General features: G+C 41.5%; 1 protein-coding gene across 1 annotated transcript; it reads right to left on the bottom strand.

Annotated features, from left to right (window-relative positions):
* Window positions 1–80: 80 nt before the first annotated feature.
* Window positions 81–16,782, bottom strand: LOC118392469 (cholinephosphotransferase 1-like). The gene is made up of 8 exons (XM_035784479.2): window positions 16,327–16,782; window positions 6,101–6,248; window positions 5,694–5,835; window positions 5,450–5,534; window positions 4,756–4,887; window positions 2,116–2,274; window positions 1,712–1,837; window positions 81–1,495 (listed from the first exon to the last, which is right to left on the bottom strand). The coding sequence occupies exons 1-8, from the start codon at window positions 16,564–16,566 to the stop codon at window positions 1,379–1,381; spliced, it is 1,149 nt and encodes a 382-aa protein (XP_035640372.1). The 5' UTR covers window positions 16,567–16,782; the 3' UTR covers window positions 81–1,378.
* Between the last annotated feature and the right edge of the window lie 58 nt (window positions 16,783–16,840).

The raw sequence follows: 16,840 nt of genomic DNA, 5'->3' as shown, positions 1-16,840 counted from the left end.
GTTGCATCCCTTTGTCTGTCTATCCTAAAGTTGTTGAGCAATGACCTTTCAACTATGCCCCAAAACATACCATTCAACAATCACAAATCATTGAGTTTAATGTACCAAAATGCATTCATTCACCTATACATATTCTAAATGTGTGATGAAAAAGATGGCTTCCAGTACAGAATTATAGTAAAATGAATTCCAGTAAAACAGTGTTACATATTGTCTTGATACTTCAACCATAACTACTGGTTTCATAATGATGCAGAAGACAAACATTTTAGAACTTGTTCTTAAAATGCTTCAAACATTTTTAAAATTAAACAAAAGGATTCAAAGAATTAGCCCTTTAGGGAGAAGAACGTTGAAAGCAGACAGGACTCTGGTGTTAACGCATTACCAACATGACTACAAGGACTTCAACTGGAGTAGAGTTGAGGTTATGGCAGGTGTTGGATACACTGGAGGGGGATTCACAGTCAGATGGAAGCCCTTGTAGAAGAAATGTCACTGTTTTCAGCGTTAACCCAGACCCTTGCCCCTTCACCTGCAGTCCTTGACAAAAGCTTACCATACCTCATTAGGAATGTCTCATTCTACTTCAAACTTCATTTTAGAAGTTATGAGGTTGAAAGGTTGATTTATTTTGTATTTCCTAGCCCTGATTTAAGTTAATTTCATGTCAGATTGGGTCTCATTCATTCATTAAATAAATAAACATGACTAATGAATGATTTCAAGAGCAACAATATCAATTTGGGCAATGATCAAACATGTTGAGTTATCACATTGTTTTTAACAAGAGGCTGTGAAGACACGAGTCTAGTACTGTAGCCTCTAACTTTACAGCATTGAATATAGGTCAATTAGTTAGGAATATGTATCAATTGAGAAAACAAATTCAAGGGGGAATAATAAAAAGCAACCATCTGATCACTGAGAAACATTATTTGATCTTTGCCCAAAAATGTACTGTAGCTTTTACCCATAGTGTATGATTTGAACGAGCTGGAAATAATGGCAAATGGTGCGCTTTGGATGTTAACCTGTCTGATGACATTTACCAAATCTGGGTCTCAGATTACCTCAGGTAGTGATTACTTCCAAAATGGAGACAAAGAAAAACCAACCAACTTATTTCCATGCCAGCTACTCTGCACTCATCCAGTGAGATACAGACCAGTGTGTTACCCTTGACAATGGCTCTACTCGGGTGGTTGTGTCATTCCTGTCATTACCCTAGTGTTATCACAGACAACCTTTAGTCAGAGGTGGTCACTGTGTCAAGGCTGCTGAGGTTTGGGGTGGAGGGGACCTCTTCATCATCGTCTGCTTTCAAGCGTGGGGTGGTGTCCTCTGCCTCCCCTGCCCTCTTCCTCCGGGCAAAACGTCAGTCTTGTTTGGGGGCAGCTTGCGCCGTAATGCTGAACACGTGAATACGAAGGTGAGAGGCGATCTGGATGCACACGCCTGTGCAGTAGCGTGTCAAGTCAATCAACGACAGGACCTGGGGAGGAAATAAGGACTGGCATGAGAAATGTACTTGATGCACATAGGGCCTAGAGTTGTTCCCAGTCAGTTTATGTGGTTAGGGGAAACTCCTGGTCCTATCTATATGGAAGACAACTGAAATGGGTTGAAAATGACACCAGACCTGAACTAAAACATTGTTTTGATGACAGAATTACAGAATTGTAAAGACAAATCTGGGGTGAGAACTCACCATTGCAATCCAGAGGACTATGTGCTCGTCGATGAAGCTGTTGAAGTACTGGTTGAGGAAAAGGAGGCCAGGCCCGATGAAAGCCGTGTCTGGGAGATAAAGTTCACTCTTGGTCATGTGGGCCACCTGACACAAGGACAAAGGAACATACAGATATTGGAGGAGGAGCAAAGCTAATGAATGAGCTACGGTAAACACTGGTAAGGCTTTCGCTGTTACATATGGAGGTCCCATTTATGAGAGGGGAAAAGTATTCATTGCTTGCTTGATAAGACTCTCCAGACAATTTTTTTTTAATGAATTTCCCTTCAGGCAGTAGAGTCGGTAGACTAGCGATATTAATAGATTGAGAGATGACAGCAAAGTAAGAAAGTGAAGACTATTATATTAAATGGAGCTCTCACAACTAGCTTGTTGGCGATCTTGGCGACGACCATGCCGAAAGTTAGGATGTAGAGACAGGGGTGCAGTTCAAAAAGCTTGTTGGATGACTTCTTGAAGATGATGAAGGCCAGTGTGAGGATGAGGCCGATGTGCATACCTGGTGCCAGCACACTGGTGTCCTAAGGGACACACAGCAAAATAATAATTGTTAACCTAGAATAGAAGCCAAAAAAAATAGTTAATTGTCCTAAAATGTACAGTGCCTTCAAATGAAATCAAACTTCATTTATACAGCACATTTCAGACATGGAATGTAATGTAAATTACAGTAAAAAAAAACGAATAAACAAACAATGAAAATAAAAGCTGAAATATTTACTACACAACAAACAAACTGAACAACTAAAAATCACCCTAAGAAAAAGCAAAGCTAAAAAGATGGTTTCAGACCTCTTAAATATGTCCACAGTTTCAGCCCCCCCTCAGACAGGCTATTCCAGAGGCTGGGGGCATATAACTAAAGGCTGCCTCTCCATGCCTCTTGATCCTAGGCTTTGGGATAGTTAAAAAGCCTAGTGCCAGAGGACCCCGATGGACCGACTGGGTACATAACTTGAAAGCACTCAGAAAACATTGACACCCATTGAGTTTTTCCACATTTAGTCACTACGAAATTTCGTCAGCCGGTGATTGTCAAACAAATAATTACCGTGAGACCTGCAGTTGACTGTTAATTAACAAACACATTTAGTATCTCCTGGCTTCCACATAAGCCACCTTTGAAACATCTACATTTTAAATAGTCTAATAAATCCATGTAATACAGCCTACACCTTCACAATAATTCCATTATTTATTTTAGACATGTCTAAAGAAACTTGATATGGAGAAAATGGAGTCCATTTCAGAATAACATAATAAACTGGAGTAGAGGTCGACCGATTATTCATAACAATCGGTCATTTTTGGACGCCGATTACATTGTATTCCAAGAGGAAACTGTGTGGCAGGCTGACCACCTGGTACGCAAGTGCAGCAAGGAACCAAGGTAAGTTGAAAGTTAGCATTAAACTTATCTTATAAAAAACAATAAATCAATCAATCTTCACATAATCGCTAGTTAACTACACATCGTTGATGATATTACTAGGTTAAATAGCTTGTCATGCATTGCATATAATCCATGCAGTGCCTGTTAGTTTATCATCGAATCACAGCCTACTTCGCCAAACGGGTGATGATTTACCAAAGCACAATCGTTGCACGAATGTACCCAACCATAAACATCAATGCCTTTCTTAAAATCAACACACAGAAGTATATATTTTTTTAAACCTGCATATTTAGGTAAAATAAATTAATGTTAGCAGGCAATATTAACCAGGTGAAATTGTGTCACTTCTCTTGCGTTCACTGCACGCAGATTTAGGGTATATGCAACAGTTTGGGCCGCCTGGCTCGTTGAGAACTAATTTGTCAGAAGTTTACATAATGATGACATAACATTGAAGGTTGTGCAACGTAACAACAATATTTAGACTTAGGGTTGCCACCCGTTAGATAAAATACACAACGGTTCCTTATTTCACTGAAAGAATAAACGTTTGTTTTCGAAATTATAGTTTCCGGATTTTACCATATTAATGAACTAAGGCTTGTATTTCTGTGTTTATTATATTATAATTAAGTCTATGATTTGATAGAGCAGTCTGACTGAGCGGTGGTAGGCAGCAGCAGGCTCGTAAGCATCCATTCAAACTTTACTGCGTTTGCCAGCAGCTCTTAGCAATGCTTGATTCACAGCACTGTTTATGACTTCAAGCCTATCAACTCCTGAGATTAGGCTGGCAATACTAACAAGTGCCTATTAGAACATCCAATAGTCAAAGGTATATTTTTTATTTGTTTACATGGCACATATTGCAATTTTTTCTCTTTCTTCTCCAACACTGTGTTTTTGCATTATTTAAACCAAATTGAGCATGTTTCATTATTTATTTGAGACTAAATAGATTTTATTTCTGTATTATGTTAAGTTAAAATAAAAAAAAGTGTTCATTCAGTATTGTTGTAATTGTCATTATTAAAAATAAATAAATAAGTAAAATAAAAATTATTATATTAAAAACATTTTTAAAAAATTGGCAGATTAATCGGCATCTGCTTTTTTTGGTACTCCAATAATTGGTATCGGCGTGGAAAAATCATAATCAGTCGACCGCTACACTGGAGGTGCTTACCGAGAAGACCGTGAATGTTCCTGAGTGGCCGAGTTACAGTTTTGACTTATATCTATATGAAAATCTATAGCAAGCCCTGAAAATGGTTGTCTAGCAATGATAAACAACCAATTTGGTAGAGCTTGGAGAATTAAAAAAACATCATAAAACGGGCAAATGTTGACAAAGTAATGACTCAGGGGCGTGAATACTTATGTAAATGAGATATTTCTGCATTTAATTTTCAACACATTAGCAAAAATGTGAAAAACGTTTTTTGAATTCATTGTAACACAAAATGTGGAATAAGTCAAGGGGTATGAATACTTTCTGAAGACACTGTATATGCAACATCTTACTACCATGCCAGCTGTTTAGGATTAAGTGTAATAAAAAAAAACACTAATCAACCCAAAAACGTAATTACATAATAATACTTACAGCCACAGTGGAACCGTTCTTGCCGACGCCCCCGTTGAGGATGACGTGGAAGTAGTTATAGCAGGAGAACACGGCTCCCCCAATGATGCCCAAGATGGGGAAGGCATACAGCTTCACCCCAAGGACAGGTAACTACAAAAGGGTAAAACAACCAAGAGTTTCAGTTAACAGAACTAATCAATTTCTGTCACAACAGCTAGTGTTGTTTACACCAATAAGCTGTGGGTGGGCGGGGCATGCTGCTGAGGCCATGATGGGAGGACAAGCCAATAATATTGCGTGGTGACATCAGCTTTTTTCTAGCCTGATCATGTCTCTGCCACGGTGGATTAGCTACCCATAATTACCTTCTTCTCACTTCTGATTGTGGCGTTTAGTCGTTAAGCCTCCACAGGCTGCACAGAGTGAAAGTGAAACAAAAGGACTATTTAATCACTAGTAGATTGTTGTTGTGGGGTTGGTTGGTTGATTGGTTATACAGTACATGTTAAGGATTGGTTGTGTTGTCTTATGGTGCCAAGTGTTGGTGTAAGATTTGTGTCGTCACATAGTGGCAAATGTTGGTGTAAAACGTCCAAGTCTCCAAATCCTATAGCTTAGTTGACAGAAAAGGAAAGAGAGAGAGTGTATGAGTGGGTATGGGAGTGTGTGTTAGGTTTGTGTGCATGGATGGATAAATGTATTGAAGCCATACCCTGTAGTCCCAAAGGGCCACTCCACCAAAAGCTGACATCACATACATGACAACGATGGCAATCTGGACCTCTGTCACATCAACCCTGGGTGGATAGAATTTATAGAACTCATAGGTCAGAACCAGACTGTATGTTTTATGAAGCATGATGGACTAGACTTAAGTACTGCGTCAAAAACAAACAGTTGTTATCTGCACAGCAACAGGTAACCAAATAATATAATTGAGCATCATTCCTACTTACAGGCCAAAGCGCAGCGTTCCAGAAACATAGGTTTGCCAGTGTGCACAGAAGAACATGAACATCCCCACAAAGCCACAGAAGAACATCCAATCAGGGTAGCTTCCTACCCCACAGGATATACATGTTCCCACAGAAACAAACACTGCAGACAGAGAGACAAACAGAGAGAGAGAGAGAGACGAGATGAGAACTAATGAGTAACAATGTGTCATATTTCTGAGGCATAGAACAATGTATGTTGTCAGTCAATATGACACACTGGTTGCTATGACTCTAAACATTAAATGCAGCCTAGTCCAGACTCTAGACAAAAGTACAGGGAAGCCCCACTGCTTGAAATACACACTTGGTCAGATACTGTAAAGTACCACAAATTAACAGGCAGATTTTTTTGGGGGGGCCCGCACCTGTGGAGACAGCATCACAGCCGTGGTCAAAGAGCTCCCCCAGCGCAGAGCTGCTGTTTGTCCTCCGGGCCTGCTTCCCATCGATGGCATCCAGCGACTGATAGATGAACAGGCCCAACGCACTCAGAATGAAGGCCCATGCTGGAGCCTGGAAAGAGGAAGGGAGGAGAAAGGAGAAAGGAGAGAGAGAAATTTGATTAAAACAAGGGGATGGAATGACCTGGTTTCTATTTCAACTAGGACAAACTTTTCCTCCACCATCCCCCGTTGAAGGGAATGGTCTCGGTCTTTGTCTTCTGTGTAAACAAACAGACTTGTTTACATGAGATGCAGGGTATATTACCAAATCAGTGAAGATTGAAGAAAGCCATGACACACATTGGGGAAAGTTGTTTATCTTATATTGAGTCACTTCTTGCAAAACAGAGTTGCTTTTGTTTGACAAGTTGAGATGTTTGACTATTTACCTCAACACGGGTTTGTTCTCTAACAGACATCTTATAATACGTTGTCTAAAATGTATGCTTACTACAGCTGTTTTGTAGAAAATTATTTGAAAGACAAAACAGTAATGCAGGCCTGGGCAATTATTTTCCAGAGGACCACATTAGAATATATTTTTGCCATCGCCGGCCAGAGGCATATTACAGGATTGTACATCATGGGAATGACTGTTGACAGTAGATGTATCTACTGCAAATCATGTCCAGATATGCTACTTATTTTACTTTTTTAACATGCACAGAAATAAACCACATCCATGTTCTCCTTTTGGCAGATATTTTCATTATTAAACATGCAATGAACTACACGGAGGGATTCAGCATTCAGCACCACGGACAGAACTCTTGTTAACGGGTATGCACGAAAAACACCAGAGAGCTCAAAATTACATTTAAAATAGTCAGTGTGAGGAGTGAAGTCTCTGATGGGCATTGACTAGAGCAGTAATGTCAGGTATAGTTTGAGGTCGCTATGTGCAGGATTGCTAAGAGTCAGTAAGAGTTGATCTGTGCCTTAACTTATATTTCATCACTGAAAATGTCTGTTCACGGCCTCCCGGTGGCGCAGTGGTCTAAGGCACTGCACCGCAGTGCTAGCTGTGCCTCCAGAGACTCTGTGTTCGAGCCCAGGCTCTGTCGCAGCTGGACGCGACCGGGAGGTCCATGGGGCGACGTACAATTGGCCTTGCGTCGTCCGTGTTAGGGAGGGTTTGGCCGGTAGGGATATCCTTGTCTCATCGTGCACTAGCGACTCCTGTGGCGGTGCGGGCGCATTATACGCTGACCAGGCCGCTGGGTGTACAGTGTTTCCCTCGACACATTGGTGCGGCTGGCTTCCGGGTTGGATGCGCGCTGTGTTAAGAAGCAGTGCGGCTTGGTTGGGTTGTGTTTCGGGGGACGCATGGCTCTTGACCTTTGTCTCTCCCGAGCCCGTACGGGACTTGTAGCGATGAGACAAGACAGTGACTACTAACAATTGGATACTTATGAAATTGGGGGGGGGGATCATTCACATATATTGGGTCAACCTAACAGTACAAACATCTTCTGAACATGACTCCTAATGTTTGGAAAGTGTTGTTCATCGAAAGATGCGAGAACCTCGCCAGTGACATTGTTTTGAATAGTTCTCCAATCACTGCATCGGACTGAAGGTCTATAAGCTCAAGTTGCAGGTCAGTAGGAGTGTTATCCACATTGAAGTTGAAAAGAGAGAAAACCAACATCATGTCATTTTCCAACACTTTGAAATCCTCAAAACGTAGAGAAAAGAGTCAGTAAGAGCTGATCTGTGCCTTGACTTGTTATATTTCATCACTGAAAACTTCCTGTCAAGTTTGGGCACCCATCAGTGGTCACACTGGATAACGTTTCAAAACCCAGTCCCAGCTTTGCCACACTTATTAACCTCCAATAAATATTTCCCTGTCGTTTTGCTCTTCATTGACTGTAATTTCAAAGTCTGGAGTTATGCCTTATAACAATATCAACAACTGCGCCGTGTCACGAACTGCTCTCATCCAGTTCCAAGGAGAAATAGGTGAAATCCTTTACCTTGTTTTTCAACTGCTGTTCCATATTCTCTGCAATGTCCTCAACACGCTGTGTTTAGGGTTGCAAAGGGTCGGAAACTTTCTGGTAAATTTACGGAATTTTCCATGGAAGTTAAGCCCTGAAATTTGGGGAACTTTGCTTAAAACAGTGAACCTTTTTTTGTGGGATACACAAGCCAATTGTAGGTATTGTGGCATATTTTGGTTAAACTATCCCCAATTCAATGGAATTGCAAATCTCCGCATGCACAGTGTATTCTTCCATCACATGTACAGCTGATTATCAAGATCTTGCACACTAATGAGATGCTATTGAGCCCACACTACTACACTGTCTGAGCCAAGGACTACATGCTTTTGATTACAACACTGGGTGGGGTGAATATATTGTATATGACATACATGATATTTTGTTAACTATTAAATAGTAACCTACAGCAGAGTGTGTTTAAATAATTTCTAACTGGTTAACAATTTTTGCTAGTTAGTTTTTGCTACCGTGGGTTTTTAGCTTGCTTGAGCCTGCTGAGGAGTGTTAATTCACCTGTTTCCATACGTTTAATTTTAAAACATTTATCTTACAAAAGGAGTTGTTTAATCTAACAGCTTTATTATTTATCTGTACATGGAATTGTATTTGTTGTTTCTCATTTTTTTCTAATCTTTACAGGAAAATGCCACAGGCACTATCTGATGTGTGGAGACATTTCACTGCAGCTAATGTAGAAGGAAAAGCTGTGTACATTTGCAAATACTGTGCCAAATCATATGTGAAGAATGCAACAAAGATGCAGAATCATCTGGCCAAGTGCATAAAGTTCCCTCAGCACTCACAACAAGCAACCTCTGACAAAAGTCTCTCTACTGCTATTCGAGGTGAAAATGATTAATCAGACACCTTATCGATAGCAACAGCTCATGGGCCTCCTGGAATCAGAAGTATTTATGACTCAATAGAGGAACGTAGTCAGAGAAATACTGATGAATGTCTTGCTCAAGCTGTGTATGCAACTGGTTCACCTCTGATGCTCACAGGCAATGTGTATTGGAAGAGATTTCTGAATGTTCTTCCCCCAGCATACACCCCCCAACCAGACATGCTTTATCTATTCATTTGCTGGATGCAGAGTTCAACAGAGTTCAAGTGAAGGTCAAGCAAATCAGAGAAAGCAGACTATTGCAATCAGTGGTTAAATGTTTGTGGACAAGGAATAATTAACTGCATAATCTCCATCCCTCAACCAGTATTCTACAAGTGCACAGACACAAGGGACAACAGACACCAATCTCCACCTTGCAGATGAGCTGTAGACAGTCATCAATGACCTTGGACCACAGAAGGTATTTGCACTGGTGACAGACAAAGCTGCGAACATGAAGGCTACTTGGTCTAAAGTGGAGTCCTACCCTCACGTCACACACATTGGCTGTGCTGCTCATGCATTGAATCTTCTCCTCAAGGACACCATGGCACTGAGAAGAATGGATACACTCTACGAGAGAGCCAAAGAAATGTTTAGGTATGTGAAAGGTCAAGTTATAGCAGCAATATACTTCACCAAGCAAATTGAGAAGAACAAGAGCTGCCCAGCAACACACTTTGGGGTGATGTCATCATGTTTGACAGTCTCCTGGAGGGGAAGGAGTCTCTCCAAGAAATGGCCATATCACAGTCTGCAGATATGGCCAGCCCCATCGAGGATCCTCCTGGAGGATGTATTTTGGGAGAGAGTGGTAAGCAGCCTGAAATCTATAGCAGTAGCCATTGCCCAGATTGAGGGAGACAATACCATCCTGTCTGATGTTCAGACTCTGCTTGCAGATGTAAGAGATTAAATCCGTACTGGCCTGCCCACTTCACTGTTGCTCCAAGCCGAGGAAACTGTCGTTCTGAAATACATTGAAAAGCTTGAAGATTTCTGCCTGAAGCCCATACAAGCCACAGCGTACGTTGGAACCCAAGTATGCTGGCAAGAGTATCCTGTCTGGTGCAGAGATCAACAAGGCCTAGGGTGTCATCACTACCGTGTCTTGCCACCTTGGCCTGGATGAGGGCAAGGTTCTTGGCAGTCTGGTGAAGTACACTTCCGAGCAAGGGCTTTGGGATGGAGATGCATTATGGCAGTCGTGTCAACATATCTCATCAGCCACCTGGTGGAAGGGACTTTGTGGATCTGAGGCTCTTTCCCGTTGCCTCCATCATCCTCCAAATCCCACCAACATCAGCCGCATCAGAGCGCAACTGGTCCTTGTTTGGACACACACACACACACACACACACACACAACAAGCTGACCAATACAAGGGTTGAAAGATTGGTGGCCTTCCGGGAAAATTTGAGGCTTTTTGAGCCTGACAACTTCAACAAGGTTGGAAAGTGACAGTGAGGATGAGGCCTCAGAGTCTGATGTTCAAGAGGTGGACATTGAGGAGGTCCAGGGAGAAGACATGGAAGCCTGAGAGGAAGACTACCAAAGTTTTAGTTTCTAAACTATCATTTTACAGATGTATGTTGAAAACGTTTTTGGGAGATGCGATGAATCATTGGGGATCATTCAATATCCCTTTCTTTTATTGTTCAATGAAATCATCACGTGAAGAATCAACTCATTTAATTAAAGTTCAATTCGTAACTAAATAGTTTTTTTTCTGGGAAGGATTTAATCATTTGCAATTATGTCTACTTATGATAAGGTACAAGGTTTATGTTTGTCTCCATATGATATGGTCAATATATCCAATGCAAAAAACAGCTATATTTAAAACGGTATTAATATTAAATCCCCAAATATTCCCACAGAAGGTTTCCATCTCTGAATATTCCCCAAAATGTGCAACCCTAGCTGTGTCACTGTTCGTCTTGACAGGGAAACATTTTCAAAACACATCTTTCTTGTCGGGGCAAAGTATTGCTGCAGAGTCAATTAACATTCTTCAATAAATTTGCCCTCATCGAATGGCTTGCTATGTTTAGCAATTTTGTGGGACAGTAGCTTGCTCTCAATTCCGTCGTTTGCTGAATGCAGTTTTGTGAAAAGAGAAAGCAATTGTTTCAATGCACTTGCCCTCTGCTCAGAAAACATTCCTATATTTCTCTGCATGCTTCGCCTGGAAGTATCAGGACAAGTTGTACTCTTTCAAGACAGCGATGCTCTCTTTGCACACATCTTCCCTGATAATGCAATAAATAAATATTTCAATGACATTAATTTGAATGACCCTCCCAACCCCCACCACACACACACACACGTGAGTGTGAAAGAAAAAAAAAGTGAAGGTATGGTAAAGGAAAGTAGATGACTGGGTAAGTTCCTAACACTGGGACTTGAAGTATTACCAGCTATCTGGACATTAGGGGTGAGCCAACAATCAGTGTTTATCATCTCTCCATACAACAATGTACGAGTAGTCCAGAAATTTGTTGGTGGGTGAGCCCCAAGAAATTTGGGTGGGACAATTGTTCTTCTATAAATAAAGACAGCCGTTTTCCTAAATAAATCCAAATAAAATTCTATAAAATGTTACCATGGGGCAAAGAGAAAACTGCTGTTTTAAAGCACATTTCCTGCAATTCTACACATTTTCCCATGGGGCAGAGGAAAATGTGCTGTTTTGAAGCTCCATGTTATTCTACACATTTTGCCATGAGACTCGGAGAATGTAGTATTTGTTAAGTTAATTAAAGATAAAATATAGGTGTGTTGACTGTGATAAAAGGCACTGGACTATGAGCGGTGTTGTTTGCTAAATGAACAAATAAAGGTGGCAGTGGCATGGTGTATTTGGGGAGTTTCTCCCATTCTTCTCTGAAGATCCTCTCAAGCTCTCAGGTTGGATGGGGAGCGTTGCTGCACAGCTATTTTCAGGTCTCTCCAGAGATGTTAGATCGGGTAAAGTTCGGTCTCTGGCTGGGCCACTCAAGGACATTGAGACTTGTCCCGAAGCCACTCCTACGTTGTCTTGGCTGTGTGCTTAGGGTCGTTGTCCTGTTGGAAGGTGAACCTTCGCCCCAGTCTGCGGTCCGGAGCGCTCTGGAGCAGGTTTTCATAAAGGATCTCTCTGTACTTTGCTCCGCTCATCTTTGCCTCGATCCTGACCAGTCTTCCAGTCCCTGCCGCAATATTTTTTTATCCCCACAGCATGATGCTGCCACCATGCATGATTCACTGTAGGGATGGTGCCAGGGTTTCCTCCAGACGTGATGCTTGGCATTCAGGCCAGAGTTCAATCTTGGTTTCATCAGACCAGAGAATCTTGTTTCTCATGGACTGAGTGTCCTATTGGTGCCTTTTGACAAACTCCAAGTGTGCTATCATGTGCCTTCTACTGAGTAAGTGGCTTCCGTCTGGCCACTCTACCATAAAAGCCTGATTGGTGGAGTGCTGCAGAGATGGATGTCCTTCTGGAAGGTTCTCCCATCTCCACGGAGGAACTCTGGAGCTCTAGGAAGAGTCTTGGTGGTTCCAAACTTCTTCCATTTAAGAATGATGGAGGCCACTGTGTTCTAGGGGACCTTCAATGCTGCAGAAATGTTTTGGTACCCTTCCCCAGATCTGTGCCAAGACACAATCCTGTCGCGGAGCTCTACGGACAATTCCTTCGACCTCATGGCTTGGTTTTTGCTCTGACATGCACTTACATAGACAGGTATGTGCCTTTCCAAATCATGTCCAATCAATTGAATTTACCACAGGTGTCCAATCAAGTTGAAGAAATATCTCAAGGATGATCAATGGAAAACAGGATGCACCGGAGCTCAATTTCGAGTCTCACAGCAAAGGGTCTGAATAGTTATGTAAATAATACAATTTCTGTTTTTAGTTTTTTATAGAAATGTGCAAGCATTTCTAAAAATCTGTTTTTGCTTTGTCATTATGGGTTATTGTGTGTAGATTGATGAGAAAAAGTGTTCATACATTTTAGAAAGTGTGGAAAAGTCAAGGGGTCTGAATACTTTCCAAATGCACTGTATAGCCATATAAGCACAGTGACATAGGCCTTAATGCAGTCATATTCATGGCTTATTGGGGGTGTGGCTTTCAGTTAGTGATTTTTGACCACCCATCCCATGAGAGAATGTCATTCCACTTAATCTAAATGCCATTCCAGTGCACTGCTTGCTATAAGTTCTATCTGATGGTGTTTGCATGTTTAGGTAAAAAGACAAATAATGTCCCGTTTGGAACACTGACATGTAGAGGGCATAATTATTTAATTTTTTTGTTCCCCAATCTGATTCGATGGGCCTGGCTTTCCAGTAGTTGGGCCCAGGCCCACCGTTTGCAATGTACTGTACTGGCCTAACTCTTCTCTCTGCACAACTGTGTTCTCTCTGCACAGTACTTGCCCAACTGTGTACTCTCAACACAACACTACTGTATTGGCCTAACTGTGTGCTTGTCCCATTGGTTTGTCCACCACAACTATTTTTACAGTAGTGTTTTTTCTCTTTCTAGATATCCTGCTATTTTCCAGTCCCATCCTCTACCAACAACAAACTGCTCTTCAGTAACCCCTGCCCTAAAAAGCCCTTTCTGTGTACAGGTAGTCATCTTAGTTAAATGGCTCTCAGGCAAGTTCTGTATTAAGTATAGGCATACAGGGTCACCCTTGACATATTTTCAGTTGGTCAGTGACAGTGTATGCTGCAGTTTATGTCAAGGCCAGGTAGCCCTTTTATCTAGTTATTCAAAGCTGTACTGAACATACAGATTGCGACAGGTTACATGTGAGTCCATGGCTGCATTGACACAACAGCTTGTGCTGCATATAAAGTGTGCTTGTTGAATTGTCTGCTGCACAAACCTGCCTGGAGCTTGATGGAATCTGGACTTTGTGTCAGTGGTGAGATTCCAATCTGTACTGTGGGATGGGTGGACAAAGGTGTAGAACCAATAAACATATTGTAACATCTCGGAATACCTGACAGGCACGTGCCTGAACGCAAGCTATACAAAGGAAGGAAAAGAAGCCAAATAGCCAAAGGGGTAGGTTCACACACCCCCTCTCTCTCTCTCTTCAGGGAATCAACCTAAGCGGATGACATGTCATAGTATGAACACGTGGCAGGGTTAAAACCTAGGTATTCGACCTGTTAATGATTTGCTGACTATGGTTGAAGTTGTATGCCTATTGTTATCTACAGTTGAAGTCTGAAGTTCACAGACACCTTAGCAAAATAAATTTAAACTCAGTTTTTCACAATTCAACATTTAATCCTAGTAAAATTGCCCCGTCTTAGGTCAGTTAGGATCACCACATTATTTTAAGAATGTGAAATGTCAGAATAATAGTAGAGAGTAACTTATTTCAGCTTTTATTTCTTTCATCACATTCCCAGTGGGTCAGAAGTTTACTTACACTCAATTAGCATTTGGTAGCATTGTCTTTAAATTGTTTAACTTGGGTCAGACGTTTCAGGTAGCCTTCTACAAGCTTCCCACAATAAGTTGGGTGAATTTTGGCCCATTCCTCCTGACAGAGCTGGTGTAACTGAGTCAGGTTTGTAGGTCTCCTTGCTCGCTCACGCTTTTCAGTTCTACCCACAAATGTTCTATGGGATTGAGGTCAGGGTGTTGTGATGGCCACTCCAATACCTTGATTTTGTTGTCCTTAAGCCATTTTGCCACAACTTTGGAAGTATGCTTGTGCTCATTGTCCATTTGGAAGACCCATTTGCGACCAAGCTTTAACTTCCTGACTGATGTCTTGAGATGTTGCTTCAATATATCCACAATTTTCCCCTCATGATGCCACCTACTTTGTGAAGTGCACCAGTCCCTCCTGCTGCAAAGCACCCCCACAACATGATGCTGCCATCCCAGTGCTTCATGGTTGGGATGGTGTTCTTCGGCTTGCAAGCCTCCCCCTTTTCCCTCCAAACATAACAATGGTCATTATGGCCAAACAGTTCTATTTTTGTTTCATCAGACCAGATGAAATTTCTCCAATAAGTACAATCTTTGTCCCCATGTGCAGTTGCAAACCGTAGTCTGGCTTTTTTAATGGCAGTTTTGGAGCAGTGGCTTCTTCCTTGCTGAGCGGCCTTTCAGGTTGTGTCGATATAGGACTCGTTTTACTGTGGATGTAGATACTTTTGTACCTGTTTCCTCCAGCATCTTCACAATAACCTTAGCTGTTGTTCTGGGATAGATTTGTACTTCTCGCACCAAAGTACTGTCTCCTTGAGATGAACGAACGCGTCTCCTTCCTGACCGGTCCCATGGTGTTTATACTTGCGTACTATTGTTTGTACAGATGAACAGGTTACCTTCAGGCGTTTGGAAATTGCTCCCAAGGATGAACCAGACTTGTGGTCTACCTTTTATTCTGAGGTCTTGGCTGATTCATTTTGATTTTCCCATGAAGTCAAGCAAAGAGGAAATGAGTTTGACTGTAGGCCTTGAAATACATCCACAGGTACACCTCCAATTAACTCAAATGATGTCAATTAGCCTATCAGAATCTTCTAAAGTCATGACATAATTTTCTGGAATTTTCCAAACCACAATGTAAACTTCTGACCCACTGGAATTGTGATACAGTTAATTACAAGTGAAATAATCTGTCTGTAAACAATTGTTGGAAAAATTACAAAGTAGATGTCCTAAACGAATGGCCAAAACCATAGCTGGTTAACAAGAAATTTGTGGAGAGGTTGAAAAACGAGTTTTAATGACTACAACCTAAGTGTATGTAAACTTCCGACTTCAACTGTATTTGCTTAATTTACATGATCCAAACAAACTTGCGACAACTAAAGTAATATTAACTTTACCTTTCCTTGAATAAACATTCAGCCACACTTACTCCCAGTTACCTTAAATTACTATTCACTTGATTTATGAGTGGCTGAGCAAACATGGTGGCAACTTTGACAAAGACAACAATAATAGGCTATTAGACAGACTTTCGAGGAACAAAATATTAGTGGACTGTGCACATTTTCCACCCAATATGCTGTTGCTTTGAGCAGTTTTAATTTTCTAACCTTTATTTAACCAGGTAGGCCAGTTGAGAACAAGTTCCGGTTGCAAAGTAACAACAGCGCTGTAAATGTATTCATGTTGCAACAATGTTACACATTATCTCAGAGAGTTGCAATGCTGTCATGGGGTGTTGCTACATGGCTACTCGAAAGTTTCTCCCCCCCAGGTCGCAAAGCACCTACCTCCTCTGTTGCCGTTGGACAGTAAAACACCAACACTACAGTTGTGACTATATTTATTACCAGTCCAATTATAGTCAGAGTATTAGGCGCTACCCAAGTTGGAATTTGTTGGACCAGCCAATTCCAATATTTCTGACAAGGAGGTTCGAAAAGGGATCGACCCGACGCGCTATATTTGTGCTCCTCTAGCCGCTTGAGTTGTGCGGCTGACAGCGGCTCCGGCCACAAGAAATGTGGCATTGTTTCCAGCTTCGGCGCTACGAAAAGTAGCCTATCACCCAGCGATACTCTTGACGTTCTTGTGTGTTTCAGGCACTGATATCTTCTCACGACCAACCAGAAAATACTTGTTCATTTGGCAGTTACGTGTGAACAGTCATTTTTCTAGAGCGGAACCATGAATGTCGATCATTTTTCCGTTTGTGATCGAGAATTGCGTTTCAGCAGGAAGCAAGTCTCCGGAAGGGAATTGAGGCCGGGAATTTCAAATGAATTGTAGTCCATTGACCGCTAG

This window comes from Oncorhynchus keta, chromosome 13 (assembly GCF_023373465.1).
Source record: "Oncorhynchus keta strain PuntledgeMale-10-30-2019 chromosome 13, Oket_V2, whole genome shotgun sequence".
Lineage (NCBI taxonomy): Eukaryota > Metazoa > Chordata > Actinopteri > Salmoniformes > Salmonidae > Oncorhynchus > Oncorhynchus keta.
Note: the sequence above shows the minus strand (reverse complement) of the source record. Positions and strands in the feature narration are given on the sequence as shown.

Coding starts and splice junctions, on each gene's coding strand:
- LOC118392469 (XM_035784479.2), bottom strand. CDS start 16,566: ATGCCACATTTCTTGTGGCCGGAGCCGCTGTCAGCCGCACAACTCAAG. Junction 2,275..4,755: donor AGAACGGTTCCACTGTGGCT/GTAAGTATTATT, acceptor TGTGTCCCTTAG/GACACCAGTGTGCTGGCACC. Junction 1,838..2,115: donor AGATCGCCAACAAGCTAGTT/GTGAGAGCTCCA, acceptor TCCTTGTGTCAG/GTGGCCCACATGACCAAGAG.